This window comes from Jaculus jaculus, chromosome 18 (assembly GCF_020740685.1).
Source record: "Jaculus jaculus isolate mJacJac1 chromosome 18, mJacJac1.mat.Y.cur, whole genome shotgun sequence".
In the NCBI taxonomy this organism is placed as follows: domain Eukaryota; kingdom Metazoa; phylum Chordata; class Mammalia; order Rodentia; family Dipodidae; genus Jaculus; species Jaculus jaculus.
In genome coordinates, this window is record NC_059119.1 from 28,683,870 (window position 1) to 28,711,603 (window position 27,734).

The 27,734-nt window shown below is 49.3% G+C and overlaps 2 protein-coding genes across 2 annotated transcripts in view; both read right to left on the reverse strand.

Moving 5' to 3' along the window:
• The window catches only part of Vstm4 (V-set and transmembrane domain containing 4), a 109,009-nt gene extending 97,849 nt beyond the window's left edge, over positions 1 to 11,160 (reverse strand). Inside the window, exons 1-2 of the mRNA XM_045137841.1 lie at positions 11,100 to 11,160; positions 2,063 to 2,461 (exon numbers count right to left, since the gene is read on the reverse strand). Coding sequence (XP_044993776.1) covers positions 2,063 to 2,461; positions 11,100 to 11,160 — 460 coding nt within the window. The remainder of the gene's footprint in view (positions 1 to 2,062; positions 2,462 to 11,099) is intronic.
• A 13,356-nt stretch (positions 11,161 to 24,516) lies between these two features.
• On the reverse strand, positions 24,517 to 27,086 carry Fam170b (family with sequence similarity 170 member B). The gene is made up of 2 exons (XM_045137161.1): positions 26,922 to 27,086; positions 24,517 to 25,262 (listed from the first exon to the last, which is right to left on the reverse strand). Exons 1-2 carry the CDS (start codon positions 27,084 to 27,086, stop codon positions 24,564 to 24,566), a joined length of 864 nt encoding a protein of 287 aa, XP_044993096.1. The 3' UTR covers positions 24,517 to 24,563.
• Between the last annotated feature and the right edge of the window lie 648 nt (positions 27,087 to 27,734).

Consider the following 27,734-nt stretch of genomic DNA (forward strand, 5'->3'; position numbering starts at 1 on the left):
TCTGGACTTCATTTGCAGTGGCTAGAGGTCCTGGAGTGCCCATTCTCCCTGCCTCTCTGTCTCTCTCCCCCTCTTTCTCGTTCTCAAATAAGTATTTTTAAAAAAAAGTCTTACTGAAATTATGAGGTAGAGTCTCCATAAAAATGGTAACACTGGGATGGAGAGATCCTCAGTGGTTAAGGCACTTGCTTGCAAAGCCTAGCGATCTGGGTTCAACTCCCTAGTACCCATGTAAAGCCAGAGCCACAAAGTGGCACATGTATCTGTTTATTTGCAGGTGTGAGAGGCCCTACCATGCCCTCTCTTTCTCTCTCCCTCCCCCTTGCTTGCAAATAAATAATATATAAAGAAATGACTGTCCTCCAACATGGTAGGCAAGACGCTTCGGAAAGGCAGCAGTCCCATCATCTGCCTCCAGGAAGGGAGGGCTGGCTGTCTTGGGACTTTACCCACTTCCTGACTGGAGCTTCACGGCAAGGTGTGGCCTGAGCCATTGGGCAAGGGATCAGAACCATCAAGCCTATCTGATTTGTAAGCCTGCTGTTCTCATTAGGACCTCCCAGCATATGCTCCTCTGTGGACGCCTGACCCTGCAGCCAGAATGATCAAGGACATGCAGCCCTGAGTTGGAGACCGGGCACTGGCTAAGATCTGTTTGCCAACCAAACTCCGATCCAGCTTCTTGGAGCCTTTCTCAGCTAGGCTCAGCCTTGATCCCTGAACAGTTAAAACACAGTTTCTCACAGGCCAAGGCCAGAGGCCTATGATTACCCCACTCTCCCTCTCCATACAGTGCCCACCTGAGAAAGCTGAAGGTACCTAAAGAACTTTCTAGGGGCTGGGGAGATGGTTCACAGTGAAAGGCACTTGCTTCCAAAGAAGATTCTGTTTGTTCCAGCCCATACTGAAGACAGCTCACCTTCTAGCCAACCTCCAGGAGAAGGACAGAGACTCATTTCTGGAAGCTCATTACACGCTCAGGATGGTTCCACATGAGCCAAACATCCCACCCTCTTTTCAATGTCCTTATGGTTTGAGTCTGAAATAGGCATCCTGGGCCCAAATGTGGAATGTGTTGTGGCTATTTTGGGAGGCTCCAGAAGCTCTGGGAGGTGGACCTACTTGGAGAGCACAGGTCCCTGGGGGTGGCAGGGGGAAGGGGCTGCACTTGGGATACATTATCTTTTGTTTCTTCCTGCCATGCCTTATGATTTCTGTCTGCTGTGATATGAATACCTATTCTCTACCAGACATTTCCCACTTGCCACAATGTTCCGGCCCAGCACATGGGGCCAAGTGACCACGTTCTGAACGCTCTGAAACCATAAGCCAAAATAAATCTTTCTTTTTGCTTTTTGTCACTTTTATACTTCACTGACTCAGTATACCATGTCCTGGTCGGTCACTTTCTCCTAATTCCCTCATTCGCTCTTTAAAAGATCCAGTCTAGAGGACACAGAGAAGGCTCTTGCGCAAATGGAAAGTGAGTTCATCTCATATCTCATTCTGGACTCTATCAGATCCCAGTAGTTACTATTGAGCCCCCCTCCCCGACCACTATGAGTAGGGTCAGCTTTCTTTTTCTTTTCTTTTTCTTCCTCCCTCTCTCTCTCTCTCCCTCCCCCGCCCCCTTGTTTTTTGAAATAAGGTCTCACCGTAGCCCAGCCAGGCTGACCTGAAACCCACTCTGTAGTCTCAGACTGGTGTCGAACTCAAGGGCAATCCTCCTACCGTTGCCTCCCGAGTGCTGGGATTAAAGGTGTGCGCCACCACACCCGGAATGGATCAGCCTCCTTTTATCTACAGTGCACAGAGCCCAGGATTTCAGACGTGGTGTGGCTGGCCCTAGAGTAGCGCTCACATCTTCCCGTCCTTACTTCCATATCTATTTCCCAAGTCAGCCCTAGTGTCTGAGATCATTCCTCATCACCATGGCCCACCAAAGGTCACAAGACATGTTCTAGCATGGCAGAGCCACCAGGGCCCCCCGCAGGGTGACAGGAGGGGGACCACTCACTTATCCCAGCCTGCGTCTCCCCAGAGAGGTCAGCTGCACCCTCACCTTTCATTTCTGTTGCCGAGGAGCCGTTAGACCAGGCCGTCCACTTGTTTCTGTGCTTGCTGATTTCCTGTACTTTGCAAATGTATTGCCCTTGATCCGCTGGCTTGAGGGTCAGGATAGAAAGGCTGTAGAGCAGCCCTCGCCTCTCCTCAAACAGGAGCATCCTCTTCCGGTTAGCAAGACTGCTGAAGTTCCCGTAGTACTGAATGACCCGGAGCTTGGTCATCTTCACTATCAAGGCCTCGTGGGAGCCAGCACGGGCGAGGAACCAACGCACCGCCAGCAAGCTGTCTTTGCGCCTCTTCTGGGAGACGTGACAGAGGAGAGTAGCATTTTCCCCCTCCAGGTAGTCAACCATGGGTCCAGGGGACACGGTGACATTGAGAGCCCCACAGACCTCTGTTGAAGAAAAAAGAAAAAAAAAAAAAATGATGAATGAAGGCCAGAGCCTATGCTCCTGTGACCAGCCACAGTCCAGAGCTGGGGCAGTGCTCTGTGTGCCGATCCTGAGCCCTCCATGCTCACACAAGAGGAGGGGTCTTCTGGGGACTCATGGGCTCCCACACTCTCACCTATGATAATCTTATGTGGGATGCCAAGCACTGCCCACCTGGCCACTTTTGCAGCAACATTTCATCAGTAACTTTTAAAATTCAGAAGCTTAGAGAAACATACAAATCGAGATTCAGGGAACCTTGAATGTGTTCAGCTCACACCCCATCTTCCAAACCAGCCTCTCGAAGTCCCGCTTTTATCAGTGTGGACAGGTCATGGGGCTAAAGCTGTCCTGAGGCAGGGTAGGGCTATGCTTTCTGATGACTTGTCCCTCACAAGGCACAGCCTGCTCGCCCCCTGTTTGTTTTTTTGATCTCAGCTTTTCTAACTCTAACCAGTAATGGTCAAGCAGGGTGCCAGTATGAGGAACTAGTATGAGCAAGCTGGAATGCCAGGGCATTCTCAGTGGTTTCTTTGGGCTCGGGACCTATGATCTCACAGCTAAAGGGCAAGAAATGAAGCAGAGAATGCAGACACTTCTGAAAGAGGGAGGGATGTGGGGCTTTTCCAGTACCTCAAAGGATGCTTCAGAATTCCAGGTACTGTCCACTACTACTTCTGCTTCTTAAAACCAGCCTGGGGGCTGGAGAGATGGCTTAGTGGTTAAGCGCTTGCCTGTGAAGCCTAAGGACCCTGGTTTGAGGCTCGATTCCCCAGGACCCACGTAAGCCAGATGCACAAAGGGGCACACGCTTCTGGAGTTTGTTTGTAGTGGCTGGGGGCCCTGGTGTACCCATTCTCTCTCTCTCTGCCTCTTTTTCTCTCTGTCGCTCTCAACTAAATAAATAAAAATGAACAAAAAAATAGCCTGGGGCTGCCGGCCCCCAGCCACAGTTCTGTTCAAGTTGACCTTTGATGGAGCCACCCCAATAATCACAAGAGACCTCAGAGAAGCCACAACTCCTGCCCCTGTCCTAAGGTTTGAATGTATCCCCCAGAGCTCACATGTTGGAAACTTAATTCCCAAATCCTAAGTGAACGGTACGTGGAGGTGGGGCCTTTAAGAGATAATTAGGATTAGATGAGGTTGGGAGGGAAGGGGAGACTGGAGGAAAATGAGATAAGGAAAGACTTGAACACTGGACATACAAAGTGTGGATTAATCAAGGTGAGGCTGTGAGAAATGTCAAACAAAACTATTTGTCACTGGGGCTGGAGGGATGGCTTAATGGTTAAGGCACTTGCCTGCAAAGCCAAAGGACTCAAGTTTGATTCCCCAGTACACACATAAACCAGATGCAAAGGGGGCACATGTGTCTGGAGTTTGTTTGCAGTGTCTGGAGGTCCTGGCATGCCTATTCTCTCTCTCTCTCTCAAATAAATAAATATTAACGAATGTTAAAGTATTTGTTATTGTAGAAATCCTGGCAGTAAGTCATCTGTCTTATCCGGTCCCACAGACTCGATGGCTTTCTTGCTGACACAGTCCTGAGGTGATACAGGGTTTCCACATCACAACTGGGATGGTTCGGAGATCCAGCCAAGCTAGCTTTTACGGGATCCCCACTCTCCTGATGAATTGCTGAGTGAATTAATCCATTCATGAGGACACAGCCTTAATCACTTTCTAAAGGTCCCACCTCTTAATGCCTCATAATAGCGATTAAATTACCACAGTGGAACCATGGCATGCATCCTCTTATATACTTTCCACTATTGATTTTATAAACTCAACACCTGGAAACTTAATCGTATCCTTTTTCTGTCATGTAAGGTAACACGCATAGAGGTTTAGGACAGGACACAATTACTGAGCACCATACACTCTGACAATCATGGGTGACCTTAAACAGCAGATGGGAGTCAACGCAGGAGAAAAGGCTGGGGCTCGGCTGGTTCCTAAGCACCTCCCGGACAGGTATGAGGTTGTCAGTCTTCCCTTTATAGAGAGGAGGGACAAACCTAGCAAGCCCTGGGGGTCCTGTCCGCCTCTCCCCAGTGCTGGCATTGCAGGTGTCAGTCTTGCCCTAGGCAGTTAAGTTAAAGTTTTTAGCATCGCAAGGGCTGCTCTCTGGTTTCTCTAGTAATAGGGCCACTATTGTCAGAAGACTGCGGAAATTGATCGGTTGATAAAGAGCCTGCCATACAGGCATAAGGCCCCGAGTTTGGACCCCTAGCACCCATTTAAAAAGCTGTGTGTGACGCCCGTCACCTACAATCCCAGTACTGGGGAGGGACAGAAAGGATTCCCTAGGGCTTGCTGCCTAGCTGACCTAGCCAAATCAGTGAGCTCTAGGTTTTGTAAGAGACCTTGTCTTAAATATAAAGTGGAGGAGGCTGGAGAGATAGCATAGCAGTTAAGGCACTTGCCTGAAAAGCCTAAAGACTCAGGATCGGTTCCAAGGTCCCCGTGTAAGCCAGCTGCACGAGGTGGCGCATGTGTCTGGAGTTCCTTTTGTAGTGGCTGAAGGCCCTGATGCACCCATTCTCTCTATCTGCCTCTTTCTCTCTCTCTCTCTCTCAAATAAATAAAATAAAATGGAGAACAAATGAGGATGACACCCCATGATAGACTCGAATGCCACCACACCACATGCACGCAAAAGAGGAGGAAGAGGAGAGAAAGAAAAAAACAAAAGAAGAGGAGGAAGGGAAGTTGTTGGGTGGGCTAGGGAAGAGGAATAGGCCTTCATCTTCTTTGCACCAAGTCTACTTGGTGGGCACCTGGCCCGTAGGCTGCACTTAATTAGTTGGACAGCATTTCCTCCTGGTGGCTGAGGCCCATGCGAAAGGCGCACACCCCCCCCCCATGCGGGAGTTCCCTGGTGGGCAGGAAGGCAGCTGGGACCCCTGGCTGGCCCCACTCCATTGGCAGCTGAGGGCTAGGCGGGGGGGGGGGGGGGGGGAGCACGGAGAAGCAGCAGCTGGCTTCCAGAACCCAAGGCCAGCCTTTCCCACCCCCGTAGGCTCCCCACTGAAGTTGGGGGTGCAGTGGGAAGAGAGGAAATGGAAGCAACATGGGTGGGATGACAGCAGGGCTGGACCCCACGCCCCAGGCTCCTCCTGTTAACTCTGCATGAAGAAGGGATTATTTACAGGCTGCGACCTGGAGAATGTGCCAAGTGCTCCAGTCCCCATGGGAGGCCAGATTCCATCCTGGAAGTGAACTAGTAACCCTTCCCCTCCGGCCCTCCCTGAGGCTAAGCTGAGACCCCCCAATCCCAGCTCCACGAAGGGGCGAGACTGGGCTAGCTTTCCCAGTCGTATCCTCTTCAACAGCACACCCCTCTTTCCTTGCCCCCACTCCCCCATTGTCTTGTTCATAGTGCCCAAGCCTCCGTTTCTTTCATGGAATTGCAAAGATCTTAGCTACGGGCAGGGTGAACTGGCCTGGAATAGTCACATGCCCAAGTCCCAGACTCTGGCACCCTGAGCAAGTGGGTAGTGTCTCTAAAGGACTGATCAAGTCCCATGAGGTCATTAGGATGGGTCCAATGACCACATGAACCAGTAGGTCCTACTAGTGGTCTTAGAAGAGATTAGAGAAGATAGACCCCGGGGGAAGTCGGTGAAGACACAGGGATAAGATGCCAGCCACAAGCCAAGCAGAGAGAGAGGTCTTGATCTCAGACTTCCAGCCTCTTGAGTGTAATTTAATACATTCTTGCTGGCAAAGCCACCTAGTCCAGCAGCTGACCAAATGTATACAGCGCCCCCCCACCCCCAACCCATCTGCCACCAGCGCCGATCTTTCCATTCTCCTTCAAGTCAAGGAGCGTGACTGGCATGGAAACTGAGAAGGTTAAGCACGCTGCCCCGTCTGAAAGCTCTGCTGCAAGTCACAGGCTCTCAGTGGCAAAGCCAGGTGTCCCAGGTCGCATTCCTGGACACTGACAACTGGGGGGGGGGGGAAGGTAGCTTGTATGCTCGCAGCTGCAGCAAGGGCCTGGACACAGGGGGAGGGAAGGTGCCGCTAGGGGCTCCGGCAAACTCACACCCAAGTGGGATGCTTATTTCAATACTTGCACAGAGACAGCAGTAAGCGACAGCTCCTGCCCCAGTGCCATTGTGACTGGGCAGAGAAAAACAGCAATGGAAGACAGGGCAGCAGGAGGCAGCTCTTCCCTCGGGAGGCCAGCTGGAATGACAGGGCCCAAGTGCACCCCAGGCAGAGGGGCACAAAGGAGTACTCACAGGAGAGACAGAACAGGGCGGGTTTTGCTCACCTGCCCTCAACCACCGAGATAATGCAAAAGCCAGGCAAGTTGGGCAGCCAGATCTTCCTTTTCCTGGACTACAGGAAGTGTTTGTCATACTATCCTAAAGAGGAGTGTCAATTTTTGCTTTGCAAAGCTGCACTGCAGAGAACTGAGGCAAGAAGTAAGCTCCCCGACATTATCCTCTTCACTCAGGTAAGTATCGCCTTCCCCATCTCCCTTGCCTCCGTTGACCTTACAGAGAGCTAAGAGGCTTATGGGTAATACAGCGCTTATTAGAGAAAAGGCGGGAGACTCTAGTTAAGAGTGTCACAGTCCATACAGGAAACATGCAGGTTTAAGAAAATCCCAGGCTGGATGGTGCACACCTTTCATCCTGGCACTCCAGGAGGCAGAGGTTGGTGGATCACAATGAGTTCGTGGACACCCTGAGACTACATAGTGAATTCCAGGTCAGCCTAGGCTAAAGCGAGACCCTACCTGAGAAAACCATAAAGACAAACAAGAAAATCCCAGATCTGTGATCAGAGAAGAGACCTGGGAACGTATTGACTGTGAGCTGAACGCTGAACGAAGGCTGCACTGGAATCCATGAAATAAAATTCAAAGAAGCAGCAACAAGTGACCTCCTGAAAGAGGATCCACGCTGCGCAAAGACCCCAAGGCAAGAAGCAACTGGCGGAGGCTGGAAATGGAAAGATGGGGGCCCTTGGGTGAACTGCACCCCACTGTGACCCAGATGCACCCCAGGACTCTGCCTCTACCAGGGACCTGAATGAAGGCCAGTTCTTTGGCAGGAAGGCAACCAAACAGGCAAGAAAGACACTGATCCACATAAAGAACAAGGGTCTTTCTGATAAGACCCCCCCATTCTTCAAGTGGGTGCTCTGATGCCAGGGAGTCCCACGAACCCCACAAGGGCACTGGAACACACGTGGTCCCAGGCCTCCCCCGTTGCCAGGGAAGAAGCAGCAAGCACAGAAATGATGGCCAGAGTGGGCTGGATGGCTAAGGGCTGGGGTCTGACTGTGCTGTGCTGGAAGCGGCTGTTAGCAATGGGGCTCTAGGAGCCTGGCCTTCTACATCTGAATAGCGGGGAATGCAATGCCTCTGGGGTGAGGACAAGAGTCCGGTGAGCAAAGACCTTGAACATGCAGCTATCAGGTTGCAGGCCCTGAAAGCTAGGGAAGATGGGCCACAGGAAGTGGTCCTCACACTGCCCTTGAGCAGGGCAGGGTTCATGTGTGCAAGATCTGAAGGCACACAGCCCCCCCCCCGCCCCCGGAGTTCCCCATTTCTTCAAAGTTTAAACCATTACTATGGGGAGCTGCAAAGACTGTTCAGCAGCTAAAGGTGCTGGCTTGCAAAGCCTGAAGGCCCAGGTTTGATTCCCCAGTACCCTCGTGGAGCCATACATAAAGTGGCACATGCTTCTGGAGTTCTGTTTGCAGCAGCAATAGACCCTGGCATGCCTATACACACTCTCTGTCTCTCTCTCCCTCTTCCCCTCCCTCCCTCAAATAAATACATAAAAATATTTGAAGTACGCCGTAAGGAGTCCTACCCGTCCTTTGGCTCTTACATTCTTTCCAACATGCTCCCCCCAGACATAAAATGGCCTGGATATCCATGATCTCACAGTGCCTGACACTACCTACACAAGACCATCATAAGAGGAGGAAAAGATCATGACATCCAAATAAAAGAGAGACTGATTGAGATGCGGAGGGAATATGATGGAGAATAGAATTTCAAAGGGGAAATTGGGGGGGGGGTATTACCATGGGATTTTTTTATCATCATGGAAGATATTAATAAAAATTGAGAAAAAAATGAATACTAAGAAAAAATATTTGAAGTATTCATTTGATACTGAATCCCACTGACTGCTTCGCTGTCTGTGCTTATACATGAACCTTACATTCCTGGGGATAAGATTTAAGGGGTCCTAGACCCCCGCTATATATGTGGGTAATGTCAGGAAAAGGACAAACCCACATAGATGCCATAGGACACCGAGAGTGCACAATCTTCTGCCGAGGCAGCAGCAGGATAGGGAGGGAAGGTCTTGCCCAGAACACTCAGGTACCTGTCCCAGGAAAGTGGTGAGTGGTGCCAAAGAAATGCCCTCACTCATTTGCCAGGAGCCGGGAACTCCTCCGAAGGTAACAGAGATGGTAAACTGTCAGAACTCAACTGCCTACAAAGTGTTACCTAATTCAGGACCAGGGAAATAGAACGCATTGCTTACGTTGGTCTGCAGCACCAGGAACACTAAATGAGGGATGGGGAGGCCTTCAAAACTAGCCCACAGCTGATTCTTAGCCAACCCATCACGTCCAAGCACCTCTGATCCAAGGCAAACGTTTCCTTGCCCAGGGATTGATGCGAACATCTGCTCGTGCGAACTCCTCGCCAGTTCTAAGCACTACACATGCATATTCCCAGTTTATCCATCTACAGACCCTCATTTCACAGACAAGACTTGCCCAAAGAGGCCAAGTAGCTTGCCCAAGCTCGCACAGCACATGGCAGACGTGTGAAATTCCCCACCAAGGAGATCTGACTTCAAAGACAACTCCGGATTACAGCATGCTGTTTGGTAAGCGTGCAGGCTCTCTTTCCATGCAGTGAAAGGTGGGATTAGGCAACCACTGATCCTATCCCATACCAAAATGGAGGGGTATAAAGGTCCACACACAGGTTAGGAGCATGGACTTAAGAGTTAAGCAGATTTATCAGGAATTCCCTTTACAGACCAGGGCGAGGCCTCATGGGAGAAGCACTTCAAAGGGCAGTTGGCAGGCACACAAAGGAGACCCCTAGAGTGGTGGCCCTGGACTCAGCCAGGACAGGTTGAAGATGATCCAAATTCTAGCTCTCAAAGCTCCCAGGGGCTCTTGGAAACACAAGGACGTCCTTGACCCCCCTAACAGTGAAGATTTGGGGTGCCCTCATGGATAGTGGAAGATGGTCACCAGGCTTGGCAGGAGGAATACTAGTGAACCCTGCACGGACCCGCTGTGGCTCCTCCACACAGGCCACCAGCTGTCTTGGCCTCCATCTCAGCCAACCAGCCATCGTCCCCAGGCAGCACAGTGACTATCAAGAACAGAAGCATTTCCCACGAGGCCCGGGAAGGACATTCTGCTGCCCTTGTAGCCAGAGGACAATGGATGGATTTCTTCCTCCCCGACACCCTTCTCTTCAGACTGGTCCAGATGCCAGCTCTAGCGCCTGGTAGCTGGGTCACCCTTGCTCTATTTACAAGACAACGGCAGTCCAACGTAGCAAGTTAGAAGCACAGCGTCTACACACAGCCCGGCTCCCTGAGTTCAATCCCCACGCTACAGTTTTGGTAGCTCATAGACTTAAGTCAGTTTGCAGCTTTGTCTGCACCTCAGTTTCCTCACCTGCAAAATGGAGCAATAACAACACTAACCTCAGAGATGGCTGGCCAAAAATCGAGTTAACGTTTTCTTTGTAAAGCACATCTGCCTGCCAGTTTCGTGAAGCGCATGGGTCTACATTTGCCACTGTCATTGTTATGTAGAAATGCTGTTGCAAATAAATGAGGTTAATACACAACCTGGCACCGGTACTCCACCCAGGAAAGGCGCCCACTTATTTGTTACTATTATCAAGGGCCACGTGCGGTGCTGCACACCTGTAAAACCAGAGCACAGAAGAAGAAGGATAGCTGCCAAGTTCTGGTTGAGAACGGGCTCCACGGTGAGACCCTATCTCAAAATAAATAAATAAATTTAATTAAATTCTATCCGGCCGGGCCTGGGAAGCCAAGAGGAGAAAAAGTTCTCCCACAACTTCAAAGGGCAAGGCATACAGCCAGGGTAAGCCCGCAGTGTGGGCAGAAGCAGTTCGCAGAGCAGGCTGCTTGTGGCGAAGGGTCTGGCCTCAACTCAGCCCAGGACACCCTTGTCGCAGCAGGGGGGCAAGCTCGAGGGTCCCCACCCGGCTGGCTGGGACGATCCAGCCGCTCCTGGCCTCAACTGCAAGGGGAGTTGAAGCGAAGTTGGTGCCCAGAAAGAGCTGAGGCGGGTGTTGAGTTTGGAAAACCGAAAGGAGCCGGGTCGCGACTGCACGGGAAGGAGGGGTGCGGGGTGGGGGTGGGGGGGGCTGCTGGGCTTGTCCTGGGGAGCCCGGGTGCGGGGCGCAGGCACGCTCGGGGCAGGACAGGCCCGCGCTGCGGAGCTGCTCCGCCGAGCGCTGGGATGACGATGCTGCCCCGCTCCGCCGCCCAGGACCACCTCCCCCCCCCCCCCATGCCAACCCCAGCCCGCCTCTCCCGCCCCGCCGCCGCTTACCCGGGGCCGGAGCCCGCGCCAGCAGCACGGCCGCCGCCAGCGCCACGAGCCGGAGCCGCATCTCCCCGCCGCCGCCTCCCGCGAGCGCACCGCCGCCGCCGCCGCCGCCACCCGCCGCCTGCCGGCCGCCAGCCCGCCCCGCGCCCCGCGCCCGCCCCCCGGCCCGCCTCTCGGCCGCCTGCCACGGGCCCGGGCCCCGGGCTGCTTGCTGCGTCCCGTCCGTCCCTAGGCCGCGCTGGGGACGGAGGAAAGGCCTCCGGAGCCACACCAGCTCCGCGGAGCTGTGGGTGTCTCCTTTCACCACGCCCATTTCCCAGATGAGAAAAACTGAGATTCCAGGGAGTACAGAGTTTACTTCCGGGCGGGGATGGCGGGGCGTGGCAGGACGGGACCCCAAAGTTATACCGAAGAAGAATGGGGTCCCAGAGGCGGCTAGGGGCGGGATGCGTCCACAGACCCTGGCCTTGGATCTCCAGCACTCACTCCTCTGGGAAAACTGGGAGGCTCGGCCTTTCTGGGCCTGGAGGAGGCGGGTGGGGAGGCTGGGGAGGGAGCCTTTAAAAAATTAAAGGGTCCACAGGGAAAAGTTCAGAACATGGACACTATCAACAGTCACGGTCACTTAGGGCTCCCTCTTCTGGGCCTGGGCCAAGTGATTGACAGGTGTGAAGCAGCCTTCTGAGCTCTGTACTGCCTGTTTGCCCTATCTGTCCAGTGAGGCCATGGGCCTAGTCTTCCCGAGGTATTTACAAAGCCAAGTTTAAGTTGGCACTGGTCCCTGATGGTGTGCATCAGCATTCATTGCTATTCCCTGGGTTATTGTGCAGGGGTGGTGGTGGTGGGGCTTTGAAGAGTCCAGAAAAAGAGAGGGGTGGGCCCTGGTTGAGAGTAGATTCAAGGAGGAGGCTGGGAGAAGCATGGAACAAGAGAGACGCTTCCAGTGGGTACTGACCCCTAGGGTGACTCCCCGAGGGACCAGTGGGTTCAAGGCATTGTGGTCACTATGAGATCTGTCCACCACAAGATGCTCTCAGGGAGCAGCCTTTGCAAAGCCTGGGCTGACCATCAAGGCTGCATAGGCACAGTGACTCCCCGGCTGAGCTAGGTGTGCGGTGAGCTTCGAGGTCTGACACCAGGGGCCAGAAGAAATGACAAGCCAGGTTTGGTAATATATGCCAGTAATCCCAGCTACCTGGAAGGCTGAGACAGGAGAATTGGGGAAGCCTGGGCAACTCAGAAAGACCCTGCCAAATAATAATAATTATTAATTAAAATACGAATTTTTAAAATAAGCAAAAGGGGCTGGGCTTGCGGCTCAATTGTACAGTGGTTGCCTCGTATGCATGAGGCCCTGGGTTCAATACCCAGTATTAAAAAAAAATAAAATTCAGGGTGAAACTGAATTCTACATCCTCGTGAGACCCCCAACTTGGAAACCACTTTGCATGCATGAGCCGATGAAGCATGCCACTGGATTTTATATTTTATATTTCTACCAACAAATACACCGAGGCTCAAAGAAGAGCCAAGATGAGTGCAGATTCCTGTGGTTCCGGAGTGTCTGAACTGAGAACTTGGATCCTGGCTGCCATGGATCAGGTCAGCCCTGGAGCTCAAGGCAGCGGTTGGCAGCTCTGGGAAGAGTTCCAGAAGCGGGATGCTAGCGCTGAAAAGAGACCTGCATCCCAAACCAAGCAACAGCTGCAGGTCGTTGGGCAAGGTGACCTCTCAGAATGACACTTTGCAAGTGAAGGGTGCTGTGTGTAAAATGGCATGCCAGCATGGGCACCATGAGTAAGGGTCTAAAGAACTGGCAGAGTGGCCTGCTGTGGCCTGGGACCTCCACCCATGGTGTTTGCAATTGGATTCCCCCTCCCACCCCCACCTCCGTTGGTGGGGATGCACTGTGTTTTGGTCCTGGAGTACTTTAGTATCATTCCTATCCTGCAAGTCTCCTCAGGCATTTAACCTAGACACATCTGTTTGCCTTCTTTTTGCACATCCCGGTGCTTGCTAGAGGTTTGGAACTGCAAGCACTTTCCTTGCAGTTCTGTGACACACAGAACCGCGCTGTTTGCCACAGGGTGAGCTACCAGTGCTTTTTGGCTTAATGACACAGGAGTGGAGGACACAGCCAGTCCCCCGTGGATGACACTGTGACAATACCCACTACCGTGGATTCCATATTTTTGCTGTCCTGGACTCCACTGACCGAAACTGGCTGGTCCTGCATCTCTGGTCTGTAGCTCGCACACAAAAACTTCCACAGGGGCAGGGTGGTTCTGTTAGCTATTCAGACCATTCTAAAGTCGATTCATGTCCCTGACAGTTCTACCAGTCGCCACCAGTAAGAATGCAGATTCTCTAGAGTTAAGTGTATTCCCTATTGGTTGGAACCCAGCTCACAGAGTGTGGTATGGTCGTATTTTTATTTATTTGACAGAGAAAGAGGGAGAAAGAGACAGAGAGAGAGAGAGAGAGAGAGAGAGAGAGGGAGAATGGGCATGCCAGGGCCTCCAGCCACTGCAAACGGATTTCAGATGCGTGTGCCCCCTTGTGCATCTGGCTAACCGTGGGGCCTGGGGAAATCAAACCTGGGTCTTTTGGCTTTGCAGGCAAACACCTTAACTGTTAAGCCATTCTTCCAGCCCTGTGGTATAGTCTTATAACCAACTTGAGGTTTGTAGGTAGAAAATATATCCCTACAGTAAAAGCACCAAGGAAAAAATAAATGCCCCTCTTTATGATGCTCAGCAAATTCCTGTGTTCCGCTCTTTTAGTTTGGACTTGTCTAAGTAATTTCAGAGATGTACTCTTACATGCTGCTCACAGGCCAGGCCGTTGGTTGGTTACATGCTTGAATTGCTGCTAAATGAGAGTGAGCACAGAGTTCGCTCTGGGTAAAAGAAGTTTCCAGCTGTGACTGATGGTGTGAACAATAAGAAAGAGATCTTAGGAGCCGGTGGAGGCAACTCGTTTTGGTAAAGTGCTTTCTGCACGTTGCAGTTCCTTTTTGATGCTGGAACAAACATTTGACCAGAAGCAGCTTAATGGGAGGAAGTTCTATCATGGTGAGAGAAGCTGGCTTACGTTCACAGATGCATAGCAGAGAGGCATCAGGCAGCTTGGGCTAGCGCAACCAACCAGGGCTCAAAGAGGCTCTGAACACACCTTGTAGAGCTGGACTGAAGACTGCTGCACCCCCCAGGGTCACACTCCCCGCCCCCTGCCCAGCAGGGATCTACCAGAGGGGAACTTAAGTAGGAAGTTTAATCTTTTTTTTTTTTTTTTAAATTTTCATTTATTCATTTGAGAGAGACAGAGAGAGAGAGGCAGAGAGAGAGAGAGAGAGAAAGAGAGAGAGAGAGAGAGAATGGGCGCGCCAGGGCCTCCAGCCACTGCAAACGACCTCCAGATGCGTGCGCCCCCTTGTGCATCTGGCTAACGTGGGTCCTGGGGAATCGAGCCTCGAACCAGGGTCCTTAGGCTTCACAGGCAAGCGCTTAACCGCTAAGCCATCTCTCCAGCCAGGAAGTTTAATCTTAATGAAACATGTCTGCCTATATGAGGCCATTCATTCAAACCACCCCTGGGCCCTGGTAGGCTCATGATCATCTTAAAACACAAATTAAATGTAGTCCAACCTTTATACGTCCCAGTTTTTTTTTTTAACCAACTTTAACACTAGTCAAAAATCCAAAGTCTCATCTGAGATTCAAGATTGTCGATTGTCTCCCTCTCTCTCTCTCTTTGTTTTGTTTTGTTTTTTGTTTTTTTGAGGTAGGGTCTCACTCTAGCTCAGGCTGACCTGGAATTCACTCTGTAGTCTCAGGGTGGCCTTGAACTTACTATGATCCTCCTGCCTCTGCCTCCTGAGTGCTGGGATTAAAAGTGTGTGTCCCTGTGAGCCCTCCCTATAAAATTAAAACACACGTTATATACTTTGAACACATAGTGGCGCAGAGTAAATATTTCCATTGCAGAAAGGTGTAACAAGGAGAGACTGGACCATGCAAAAATCAGTAACTGGCAGGCAAACGTCAAACATCTCCACAGCCCTGGTACATGCAAAACACCTTTGGGCCTACGCTGCAAACCACGCTCCATCTTTGTAGCTCCATACTTGGTCTCCACACAGGGATTTCTACCCTGCTTCACATGCCACAACTCAGCAGCAGCTCCGGGAACAAGTTCACCCTCATACAGTGACCTTACTAAGCCTCCATACATGGATTTTATCCCTGGTCCTCATCACCCAGGGGCCATTTCCAAACAGCAAAACTGTGTTGTACATCCAACGACCCTTTCCAACATTTGTTACACATTTGTTGTACCAGGTGGGCTACCAAAGTTGTTCATCCAGAGGGGGCTAAATCTTGACCTTAAAGAGGATACTCTTTACCAGTCTCCCTTCAAACCTTCTCCTTTCATGGTGGTGGCATCATGTGACAGAAGATATCACTTCATAGGGAACAGGATGCAGAGAGAAGGAGGGCGCAGGGAGGCAGGAAGGGAAGGAACATAAAATGTTCCCTCGCTGTTTCAGAGATGTTTTCACAAAACAGGGCTCTGAGGTTTTGTGAAGCTAAGTGCAGGACTTGGGCTTTCATAAAGTTTCCATTTTAGACTTAATAATTTGAAAGTGGTAAATTAAGACATCTTGCTCAGACATAGTGATGCATACCTGACGTCCCAGTACCCAGGAGGTTGAAGGAAGATAATTGAGAGTTCAAGTGAGGAGAGAGGACAGCCTGGACTCCATAGTGAGACCCTATCTAAATAAATGACATTTTGATTTGTGTCTCTATACAGAGAAGACGTGAAGACTCCAAGCTTGGAGCAATTCCAGCCAAAGTAATACAGATGCCATAGGCGGTAAGCATCAGAGGTCCAAGATAGGTAGGATACCATATGGAGGTGTGGACATGAAGCTTATCAGCTTGCTGCTACCGAGAGTGAGTAACTCGCTGTCCATGGCATGATGGTGAGAACACATTGACCCCCTGAGAATGTCACTCACATTCATGTCCGAACTCAGATAAGAGGCAAGTTGGTTTTATAAAACGTCACATAAAATTAATGTTGTTAGTTTGAATTTTATTGCTATTGCAATCGTGCTTATGTTTGTTGCAAGGCAGTTATAAACTTGGATGTTTATGGTTCTGTTGCTTAAGTCATTTCAACAGCAATAACTTAAGTCCACACAGTTTAGTAAGAGTACTCTTAGCCCTTAAAAAAAAAAAAAAGAAAAGAAAAGAAAAGAAAGTTGGCCAGACGCTGGTCTGGGCAATTCTCAATTTCTCCTCTTCTCCTGGGACTGAGAGGGCACCTCGTCTTAGTAGTAGTGACTGGTGTGCCCTTCGTGAGGGGGGGGAAGTTGCTTCAGCAAGTCCTGCAGAGAACATAAATGTCCTTGGGGACTCAGTACCATTTGTGAGCCTTTTCATGAAAGGGGTCTTTGTGTCCTGTCCCAAGCCAACTGTCAGCCTGGGCCTATGCAGGGCCATCATGCACACACATACACTTTCTCACACCTACCAACACATGCACAGACAGGCTCAGCAGGCTTTGAGATTCACACATGCCTTATTCACCTCCTTCTTACTATTTTTTTCCCCTTCAGTTCAGCACATCCTCCTGGCTCCTATGCCCAGACAATTTCCTGGGGGAACCTTCTAGTTAGTCATGCCAGATAGAAAGCATGAGAGGCTTAGCATGCTGCCATGCCCTCACACATCCAAATCCACACTGTTTGCTCTGGGCCAAAAGTCTCCGAGCCTTCCAAACCTGAGTTTGTGACTTTTCAGCATTTATACCCACCATGGTTATAGGCACCTGTCTTTGAGCCTGTGCTTCTAAGGGCTGTCAACTAGGACGGCTCCTTACAAGCAGGGTGGATCCACTCCAGCCTTCCCAGCTATTGCCTTCCTGCTTGGACCTTTGCTCCATATATCCAGCCAGTCTTCTTGAGCTGTTCCCAAGTGCCACATACAGAGTCCTTAACTCAAATGCGTTGTCTCCCAGTCCCGGGAAACAAAGGTCTGAAGAAAATAGCCTGATCAACCCAAAGTTGTTTCTTTTGGGGGCTCTCTCTCCTTAGTTTATAGAAGGCCATCTTCACCTATCATGTAGATCCTAAACATTGCCCCAAAGCACACATGTTAAAGAGTTGGTCTCTCATTTGGCATTATGAGGTGGTGGGACCTGTAAGATATGAGACCTAGTGGGAGGTATCAGGTCATTGAAGGTGTGTCCTCAAAGGGGACTATAGGACATGGTCTATTCTTCTTTCTCTTTCTTTCATATCTAACTATGGGGCGGACAGGCATCCCCTACATGTTACCCACCATAGTTAACAGTCTCACCACAGACTCCAAAGCAACAGGACTACCCAAATAGAAACTCAAATATCTGAAACTGTGAGTCAAAATAAGTCTTTCCTTTTCATCAGTTGATTATCTCAGGTATGCCTTCAAGGGTTGAAAAGCTGCTTCCCTTACTCAGGCAGGGCAGAGCTGCCCAACACACAAGGCTTTTGCTCAGTGGCTCCATGTCATAGTCTCCTCTTCTTGTAAGGTCACCTTTGACATTGAATTAAGGTCAACCACAATGATTAATCACAATGGTGGTTGTGTTTATTAAAGGTAATTAAATATATTGTGAATTGTGATACATTTCATAAGCCATAAAAATCTCATTCTTTCAACTATACAATCAAGTGGCTTATAATATAGTTATGAAGTTGTGGAACCATTACTACCATCTAATTTCAGAAGAAATTCCATATATATTAGCAGCCATTCCCACACGTGCTGGATTACCTGACTCAATTGCAGCCATTAATCTGCTTTCTGTCTCTATAAACTTGCCTATTTGGATATTTAATATACATAATATGATACGTTATATAGGCTTTTATATCTGGCTTCTTCTACTTTGTATGTTTTTAGGCTTCATTCATGTGTACCATGAATAAGTTCATTTCTTTCTATAGTTGAATGATATTCCATTGTATAGATAGATATTTGCTCTATTTTGTTTGCATGTTTATCATTTGATGGACATGTAGGTGATTTTCACATTTCCATATTATGAATGACATTGCTATGGATACACACAAGTTTCTGTGTAGGTGTTTTCAGTTCTCCAGAATTTACATCTGTGTTTCACTTGAGTTTTATAGTGCTAATCCGTGTAGAAGGCCTTTTCAATTTGATATGTGTGTGTGTGTGTGTGTATGATATGAAGTAAGGTCCCAACTCCATGGGTATTTTTTTTTTAGAAAGTTTCACTAGTTTTTAAAATATTTTATTTATTTATCTGCAAGCAGAGAGAGAAAGAGAATGGGCACCCCAGGGCATCTAGCCGCTTCAAATGAACTCCAGGTGCATGTGCAACCCTGTGCATCTGGCTTTATGTGGGCACTGGCAAATCAAAACCAGGTTTTGCAGGCAAACACCTTAATTGCTAAGCCATCCCTCCACCCCAACGTCACTTTTTTATTAGAAAAGACAAAAATCCAGTTGCGCTGGTCCCAGCTGCTGAAAAGCTTAATATTACCCATGAAATTATCTTCGCTCTTACATCAAAACAGCCATTGATCACAAGTGTATGGGCTTACTGCTGATTGTCATGTCCTTTTTATGAGGTTGGAGTTTAGTAAGAAAAGACTTAAAATAGACTTACGCACAAGCAGTGAGAGAAGGGGAGGAAGACCTAGAACAGTAGTATATGTTCCACAGGGGCTCCTGGAGTAGACCTCTCAAGAAGAGAGTTCCCTATCTTGTCCTTTTTTCTTTTTTTTTTTTTTTTTTTTTGGTTTTTCAAGGTAGGGTCTAACTCTAGCCCAGACTGACCTGGAATCCACTATGTAGTCTCAGGGTAGCCTAAAGCTCACAGCGATCCTCCTACCTCTGCCTCCCAAGCACTGGGATTAAAGGCGTGCGCCACCACACCCCGCTTCTTGTTCTTTCCTTATTTGTTGAAATAATAAAGTTATTCTTTCAATATGATTTAAAAATGTAATAATGTTTAAATATTGCTGGTCTGGGGATGGTCCAAACTTAGTGAAGATGAATTATACCTTTCATATTTGGTTAAGTTTGATAATTCACTATTTTTCATGTGTAAGTGAGATTAATACATCATCTGCTTTTATTGGCATGCATATGTGTGTGTGAAGTATGTGTAATGTGTGTGTATGTGTGTGTGTGTGCAGCCGTGCACACCCTCAAGGCACACGTGCAGAGGCAAGTGGCGAACATTGGGTTTCCTCTTTTCATTTTCCACTCAGCGCCTGTTTCCTTGGGACGCAGTCTCACACTCAACCCAATGCTACCATTGTTTTGCTCCTCATGTAGGCACCAATGATTCACTTGTGTCCACTCCTACAGGACAGGGGCTACAGGCGTGTGTGGCCACAGCCAGCTGCTAACAATGGATGCTGCGCAAATCAAGCTCAGGAGACCTTGGGCTCTCCTGGGCTCTCGGGCTTCCGCAGTAAGCAGTCTTACCCACTCACATCTCCCCAGAACCTTATTTCCTTCATTAGTGCCACCTTTGTCAGGCCTTTGTCATCAGCTTCATGGAAGTTTTAAATATGAGTTCTGATTTTTTTTTTTCCTATGGTTTGGGAAAGTCAAGAGTTGAAAGTGGCTCATCTCAAATGCTTTAAGACGTCTTGAGCGCTCTGGAAGGGCTCTTCCCCACTTGCTCGTTACCATCTCAGATCTCTGCAAAGTGCTGTGTGTAAACCACAGGTGAATACCTAACTCAGGTGAGTTAAGATATGTTTTTTTTTAAGTCGTCTTTCCTTTAAAAATATTTTATTTATTTATTTGAAAGAGAGAGGGGAGAGCAAGAGATGAAGATAGAGAATAGGCACATCAGGACTTGTGCTGCCAACGAACCCCAGATGCATGTGTCACTTTGTGCAGTTGGCTTTTCGTGGGTACTGGGGTATCAAACCAGGGCCTGCAGGTTTTGTAAGCAAGTGCCTTCAGCAGCTGAGACATCTCTCCAGCCTCTAACATACATCTTAAGAAGTCACTGCCTTGAGGATCACTTTTTCCTCTCCTCCATCTGTTAGCAAAAGTCCTTCTTTAAAGTTTGTTTCCCTAGGGCCATTATCCTTCATTTGTCCTAAATTCCCTTCATCTCTTCACGTATATCCAGATGCTGCTGTTTAATCTGAAGATAACACACCCTGTGGGTTAACATGTCTGCTTTCCTAAACACCCTGCATCTGTCTCCCCGTGAAGGCTTGAATCTCCATGCCATGGTTAGACCCTAAGTTTGGAGCCAAGCTGTTGGGCATGAAGCCTGACTCTAACATGTGGCAGCCATGTGACCTTAGCAAGGTCTTGGGTCACTCCCCACCACACTTTTTTCTTTTTTAATTCTGGTTTTTCAAGATAGGGTCTCACTCTAGCTCAGGCTGACCTGGAATTCACTATGTAGTCTCAGGCTGGCCTCAAACTCCTTGTGATCTGCCTACCTCTGCCTCCCAAGTGCTGGAACTGAAGGCGTGCGCCACCACGCCTGGCTTACACAAACCTTTTAAAGGTTGAAATTCCAGATCTTGGATACTGTGTTTCATTTTAGTCTCTTCCCCTACCAAGTAGAAATACCCTCCTCATTAGTGCTATTTCTGAGTCACTGGTCCCTTTTTCCTTTCCTTAGTCCTTGGACTCTGTCTGCCCATTTTGCCTACTGATGGCTCCCATCCAATGACAGACGTAGCTCTTCTGAGGTGACTCTGACAAAGAAAGTCCTCCTCTTGCTTTTCATGGGACATTTAGATAGCCTGATAAGACTGAAAGGATCCCATACAGCTGATGTGCAACTTAAGATGACCTATGACCTCTGTTGCCCGGATCTGACAGAGAAAACACATTTAACATGAGACCGGCGGGATGTGGTAAACATGGATCTTCAGGCAGTCACAAATCTGTCGCCGGTCTAAGTATTTCCAAGTATCCGTCTTTCAAGCCAGCTCCTTTCTAGATGCTTAGACTCAATTTGTTTAGCATCTCTTCCACTTTCTCCTTCCTTCCTCTCCCCTCCTTTGCCCCTGCCCCCACCCACTTTCCTTTCCTTTAGTAGCAAAGGACACTAGCATTCGCCACCCACCTAGGAAAACCTCCTGGAGACCACCAATGTCACTGCACACCAGCCACGGTGCACAGTTAACCAGCTGCTGCCTTTTCCTTGAGTTCCTCCCGCTGTCAGAACCTTATGTGGTCTCCTGTCTCCCACCAGCCTTTACTCTGTCCACTAGAGTGATCCCTCACAAATGCAAATCCAGCCCGCTTAAAGTTCCGAAGAGCTCCCTGTCATTTCCAAGGGTTCAGGTGCCATGCCCTGGGCTCCCAAACCTACCTACCTACCTACCTATCTATCTTTCTTTCTTTCTTTCTTTCTTTCTTTCTTTCTTTCTTTCTTTCTTCCTTTCTTCCTTTCTTCCTTTCTTCCTTTCTTCCTTTCTTTCTTCCTTCCTTTCTTCCTTCCTTTCTTCCTTCCTTTCTTCCTTCCTTTCTTCCTTTCTTCCTTTCTTCCTTCCTTTCTTCCTTCCTTTCTTCCTTCCTTTCTTTCTTCCTTTCTTCCTTCCTTCCTTCCTTCCTTCCTTCCTTCCTTCCTTCCTTCCTTCCTTCCTTCCCTTTCCTTTCCTTTCCTTTCCTTTCCTTTCCTTTCCTTTCCTTTCCTTTCCTTTCTCTCTTTCTTTCTTTGAGAGGAAGAGAGAGTGAGGGAAGAGGCAGAAAGAAAAAACAAAGAGAGGAAGGGAGAAAATGGGTGCACCAGGGCCTCCAGCCACTGCAAAGACCAGATGCATGAGTCACCTTCTGCATCTGGCTTATATAGGTCCTGGGGAATCCAACATAGGTCCTTAGATTTCTCAGGCAAATGCCTTAACCATCAAGCCATCTCTCCAGCCCCCAAACCCTTCTTGACCTCCCTTCCTCCCTCCCACATGCAACAGAACACAAAGCCACTATCTCCAGGCCAGTTTCCCCATTCTGCTCAGTCCTCTCCGTCCTGTGGAGACCCTGGCTTTTTCTTGTATAATTTTCCCGCTTTCTTCACTGGACTATTTCCGTTAGCATGAACACCCCTGTTTTCATTCCCTTTGGTCCATCTTTGCTTTCCCAGTTAAACTTGGCAGCGGGGCAACCTGGTGTTTGTGTCTGCGGTACCAGGCCAGTGCTCATCTGACCTCTGCCCTTTCGGTCATTGAGCCGATTTTCACGTCACCCAGAGGAAAGGAATTCTGCTCCGTCCTTGGCTGACTCTGCTCCCTCTGTCACCTGACACTGCACGTCACTCCCGAAAACCACCTTACGTTCATTGGATAGGATGAAAACTCCTACGAAAAGCCCACCTCCCTGATCTCACTTCCCAGGCTGCATTATCTGACTCTACTCCAGCTCCCAAGTTTGTCTCATCATCCACCGTTGGGGGGCTTTAAACGTGATGCTGTACGTGTGCCATCAAGCTTACCTATAGTTGTCTGCTCATTCTAACCATTCCACACTCAATGTTTCTACTTGAACTTGCTCTTCACATTTAGAATTCACCATGTCCCAACTGATCCCCGGTCCTGGTACAGTGTTCGTGTAAACCGTGTTCACACGCACACATGATCACGCAAAGCACATGTGCATGCTCACACGTATGTTGACACACATTTGTGTGCACGCATACTCACACCGCTCTTCCTCCAAAGTCCCCCATAGCAGTTAGTATGTTCCTCATCAGTTCCTGCTGGGAACTGGAGACTCCACCTTCACAACTCCCATTCCCTTGACTCCGGGTTCTTTGTACTTGGTCCCCATACCTCTTGTCCAAGTCACCACCATCCCCGGAAAGAATTCTGCACCAGGTTCCTTAATCTCAACACCTCTCCCTTTCTCCTTTCGCTACTGTCCCAGTTCAGATGTCTTCAGAGTGAACATGTGAAAACAAGACCTGGGGGCTGGAGAGATGGTTAAGGCACTTTGCCTATGAAGCCTAAGGACCTAGGTTCAACTCCCTAGGATCCACGTAAGCCAGCGGCACTTGCGTCTGGACTTCATTTGCAGTGGCTAGAGGCCCTGATATGCCCATTTGTGTTTCTCTCTCTCTCTCTCTCAAAGAAACAAATAAATAATTTTAAAAGAAAAGAAGAGCTGCATTATGTCACCTCTCCACAAAGAATGATTTAACCCACAGGGTCAGGAGTGCCACCACTGAGAAATCCTACGCTAGCATCTGCCACCTAGCTCATAAGCACCAAGCTATAAGTTCCTTTTGACCAAACAATGTATGTTTAGGGTTCCTCTTCTGGCTCCACCAACCTCTTCGATCTGATGAACCCCTTCTCTTGTTAATTGCTGCTTCTGTTGCTGGAAATCAAGGAGGTTGTGTATCCATGATCCAAACTACCAAATCTGAGACTTTTGAAAGTACTGACATCAATCACATCACAAGTGGAAAATTTCACACGCGATCACAGTCAAAACACAGGTGCAGTAAAGATACTGTACGAAACTATCTGTGAATGCATGTATACGGTGCTTCTGAAACAGAATGCCGTGTTTACACTTAGGTCCCAACCCCCAAGGTATTTCATGATATACATATATATATATATATATATATATATATATATATATGCAAGTATTCCAACTTCTGAAAAAAATTTGGGTCCCAAGCATTTCTGTACCTCGTATGCATTCCATTGTTTGCACACCTGCCTCGCACCTTTGTTTAAAGGATGCAGCCCCTATTCTGGTTGGAAGGAGATTTTAGATGAATTATACAGCAGCACTCAAAATGATTAGCTGATGTATATCAACTCGGGTCAGAAGGATGTCCCTGGTCCTATCTCTACCCTGAAAAGTTGCCTGTCACCCTGTCTGTGATGATAATCTAGACAAACAGTCACTTACGGGCTCAACCGTCCAGCACGGGGGTTCACTCCGTGATACACCATGTTCCGTTGTGAGTTATTTACGTTTAATCTCAATAGCGTAAGAAGTAGAATTAGGGCATACGACAGATTCCTTAACAATGACAAAAAAAAAAAAATAGGGCTTGACACTTCTTTTGCAGTTGCCTCTCCTGGGAGTCACATCTACCTTTGCAGCAAGTATGGGCAAAAATAGAAATCCATGCACGGACATGCTTGTGTTTCCCATCTTGTGTACCCCTCCCCCCTTCAGGAATTCTGGAAGCCCTCTTCTTTGAATTAGGGTTGTAAAAACTGGACTCTGGTGGAAATGCTGTGGCCCCGGGGAAGGTCTCCCCTCTCACCTTGCTGCTCACACTGATAACTTCCTAGCCCCATGACCCTGGTCCTTTCCCTCCGCCCTGATGGCTCTGGTCCTGCTGGCTGGAATAGGAGCAGCAGCTGGAAGGTGCTGGAGGGAGGGTGGGCAGCTTCATCTCGGCTCACTGCCCTTGTTGTTGATGCTGCTGCTGCTGCCGCTACTGCTGCTGCCGCTGCTGCTGCTGGGTGGGAAGCGCCTTGTCTAGGGGCCTCGAGCACTCACTACTGTCTGAAGGGATCTCTTCCTCCTCCACTGGCTCTTGGTCCTGCTCTTGTTTCTGGGCCTTCCTCCTCTCCAACATCTCCTCAAAGAATATCTGGCAGCTGAATCCATCTCGGATGCCGTGTTGGGCGTGGTCCAGCAGCGCCCCCAGCGTGGGGAAGACCCTGCAGCACGCCACACAGCGCAGGCCATGGCTGGGGGTGACCAGCCAGTCGGGTGGCGAGCGCAGCTCCTGCAGGTAGCAGTCAGGCTGGCCCTGTGGCTCGGGGTCCTCGGGCTCCGGGTCCAGCTGCTTGCTGGTTTCCAGCTCCCAGCGCAGGTCCGTGTTGGAGGCCATCTCGAAGGAGGAGCCTTTCTGCCGCTCTCTCTTGATGAACTCAGCTTCTCGAATGCGGGGCTTCATGGTGACGGGCTGGAAGCCAGACTCTGTCTCCCAGGCCACCGCCACGCCCTGCACCGTCTGCACGTGGGTGTACAGGGCGCACACGCTCTGCGGAGGGGCGTCCTGCGCGTCGGGCCTGTAGACGCAGCAATAGCGGCAGTAAGATTGGTGCTCCGACGCGGACTTGGACGAGGACGGCGAGCTGCTCCAGTGGAGCATCCTGCGGGTCTGGGCTGCCAAGTAGCTGTCGTCCTCTGGGAGAAGGATACCCCCTGGCCTCAGAGATGACTTGTCCTTCTTCATGATCCCTGGGAAGTGGAAGGACAGTTTCATCAGTGGCCTTCAAGTACCTCCAGGAGCTCTGAATGGAACTGGCTCTGGGGGCTCTTAGCAAGGGTGCCATCATCTATCTGGCCTTTGTTGATCCCTCATAACGGGAGATGACCATAATGCTACCTTACAGCATGGTGATGAGAATCAAATAACACTATCACCTCAAACCTAAAAGGCCATTACCGGGTGAACAGTAAAATAGACTGTGGTGCAGCCACAGGATGCAACTGTGTCTGTGGACGAATGAATGAGCTGCCGTGTGAGCGGCAATATGGGCAAATGGCAATGGACTCGATGAATAAATAAGCCAATGTGCGATTCCTCGTAGATGGCGTTCTAGAGAAGCAATTTTGTGGGACCAAACAACTTTCAAGAGCTGGAGCAGAGGAGGACAGGACACAGAGGTACACCTGGGAACTCTGGGCGGTAGGGATGATAGCAGGCTGCATCTTGACTGTGGTGGTGGTCACAGTGTGGAACAAGCATCACGGTTCTTCACACTGCCCACTTAGATTCGATTCCTTTTGTACCCATAAATAGCAACTCAATAAAGCCCACTTAAGAACCGGGGAAGTACTTGGGCTGAGTTATCCAGCATCACCCTCCCCTCCCCTGTCCCTTTGGGAAGTCTCTCCACCTCACCCACCTCCTCCAATGCTGACTGTGGCCCTGCAGCCATGTAAGAAGGTACCATGTTCTGATTCCTTAAAGAGTCAAAATGACCCTAAGAAATTCCAATGTTGGGAAAGTGAGGCACAGAAAATGTAAATGCCTCGGGCTGAAGGGATGGCTTAGTGGTTAAGGCATTTGCCCGCAAAGCCAAAGGGTCCCGGTTCAGTTCTCCAGGACCCACGTAAGCCAGATGCACAAGGGGGCGCATGTATCTGGAGTTCATTTGCAGGGGCTGAAGGCCCTGGCATGCCCATTCTCTCTTTCTCTCTCTCAAATAAATAAATTAATTATTTTTAAAAAAGAAAATGTAAATGCCTGACAGAGCCACTTGGCCCCAATAGCAGACATTATGTTAAGGACTGCCCACAGATCACACACACACACATACACACACATACAAACACACAGTGACTTTCAAACTGGCATTCTAGATTAGTTTCACGAATGTGTTATAAAGGCACTTTTATATTTTATATTACTGCATAGTAACTGTTTTTGTCCAAATGCACATTAAAATAAACACATGATGGTGAACAGTTTACATTTTTATCCATCTATCTTCTAAAATCACTCCACAGTCTCACAAGGGCTCAGGGAGTGCCAAGCTTCTCATAAAGAACAGTACCTCCCAAGCCAGGCGTGAGGGCACACGCCTTTAACCCCAGCACTCAGGAGGCAGAGGTAGGAGGATCACCATGAGTTCAAGGCCGGCCTGAGACTACATAGTGAATTACAGGTCAGCCTGAGCTACAGTGAGACCCTACCTCGCAAAACAAAAAGACAAGACAAAACAAACAAACAAAAACCAGTGCCTCCCTTCCCCCGCCCATTGTTGTCATGGTCAGTGCCCCCCACTTTCACCCCTTTGGTCCTGGTATCTGGACTCAACCTGCCCCTTCCCAGGACCTCCTTCCCAAGGGCTGGCCCTGGCTCACCTCCAGCCTCTTCTCTTGACTCACCTGGCCAGAAGATTCCCAGGCTCTCTTCTGTGGGCTCGGGGCTGGTCACGTTCAGGGGGGTCCCACTGACTGGAGACTCTTCTCTACTGTGGTCCCTGAGGTGGGGTTTCATGACTTGAAATTGATGCCCAAAATCTCAGTGCTCCAGCTAATTGGTGAGAGCTGATATGGACTGTGCTGAAGCCCTCCAGCTGGCCCCACGGGGCCCCAAGGGGCCCCACGGTCACTATGATTCTTCCTTTATTCTGTGATGTCATCAGTGACATATGCCTGTTCTATGACCTAAGGCAAGGCTGAGACCCTGTCACGGTCCCAGGAGAGACTTCCCAATGCAATCACATTCCCCCTGTGACTTTTTTACCTTGTGGTATTGTCAGGGACACAGATGCAAAGCACAGACATATACTCTTAAGTACATGCACACACATACAGACACAAACAGAAACGCCTTCATAGGCACATTCGTAATCACTCAGGTATCCATGCTGGAATTGTCACAGGCACACAACACACCAATGAATGCATATAACATTCACACAGAGACACACACAAGCAAATGACTCACATCCATTCACTTAAACACACACATGCAGTCTCACACCAAATGGACTGAGCCACAGATTTGCTCACATACATACAGTCCTCTTCGAATATCAGAATGACTCTCCTTGTGCTGGGGAGATAGTTCAGAGGTTAAAGGCACTTGCTTGAAAAGCCTATAGGCCTAAGTTCGATTCCCAGTACCCTCGTGAAGCCAGAT

Coding starts and splice junctions, on each gene's coding strand:
- Fam170b (XM_045137161.1), bottom strand. CDS start 27,086: ATGAAACCCCACCTCAGGGACCACAGTAGAGAAGAGTCTCCAGTCAGT. Junction 25,263..26,921: donor GGCCAGCCCTTGGGAAGGAG/GTCCTGGGAAGG, acceptor CTTCTCCCAGAG/GACGACAGCTACTTGGCAGC.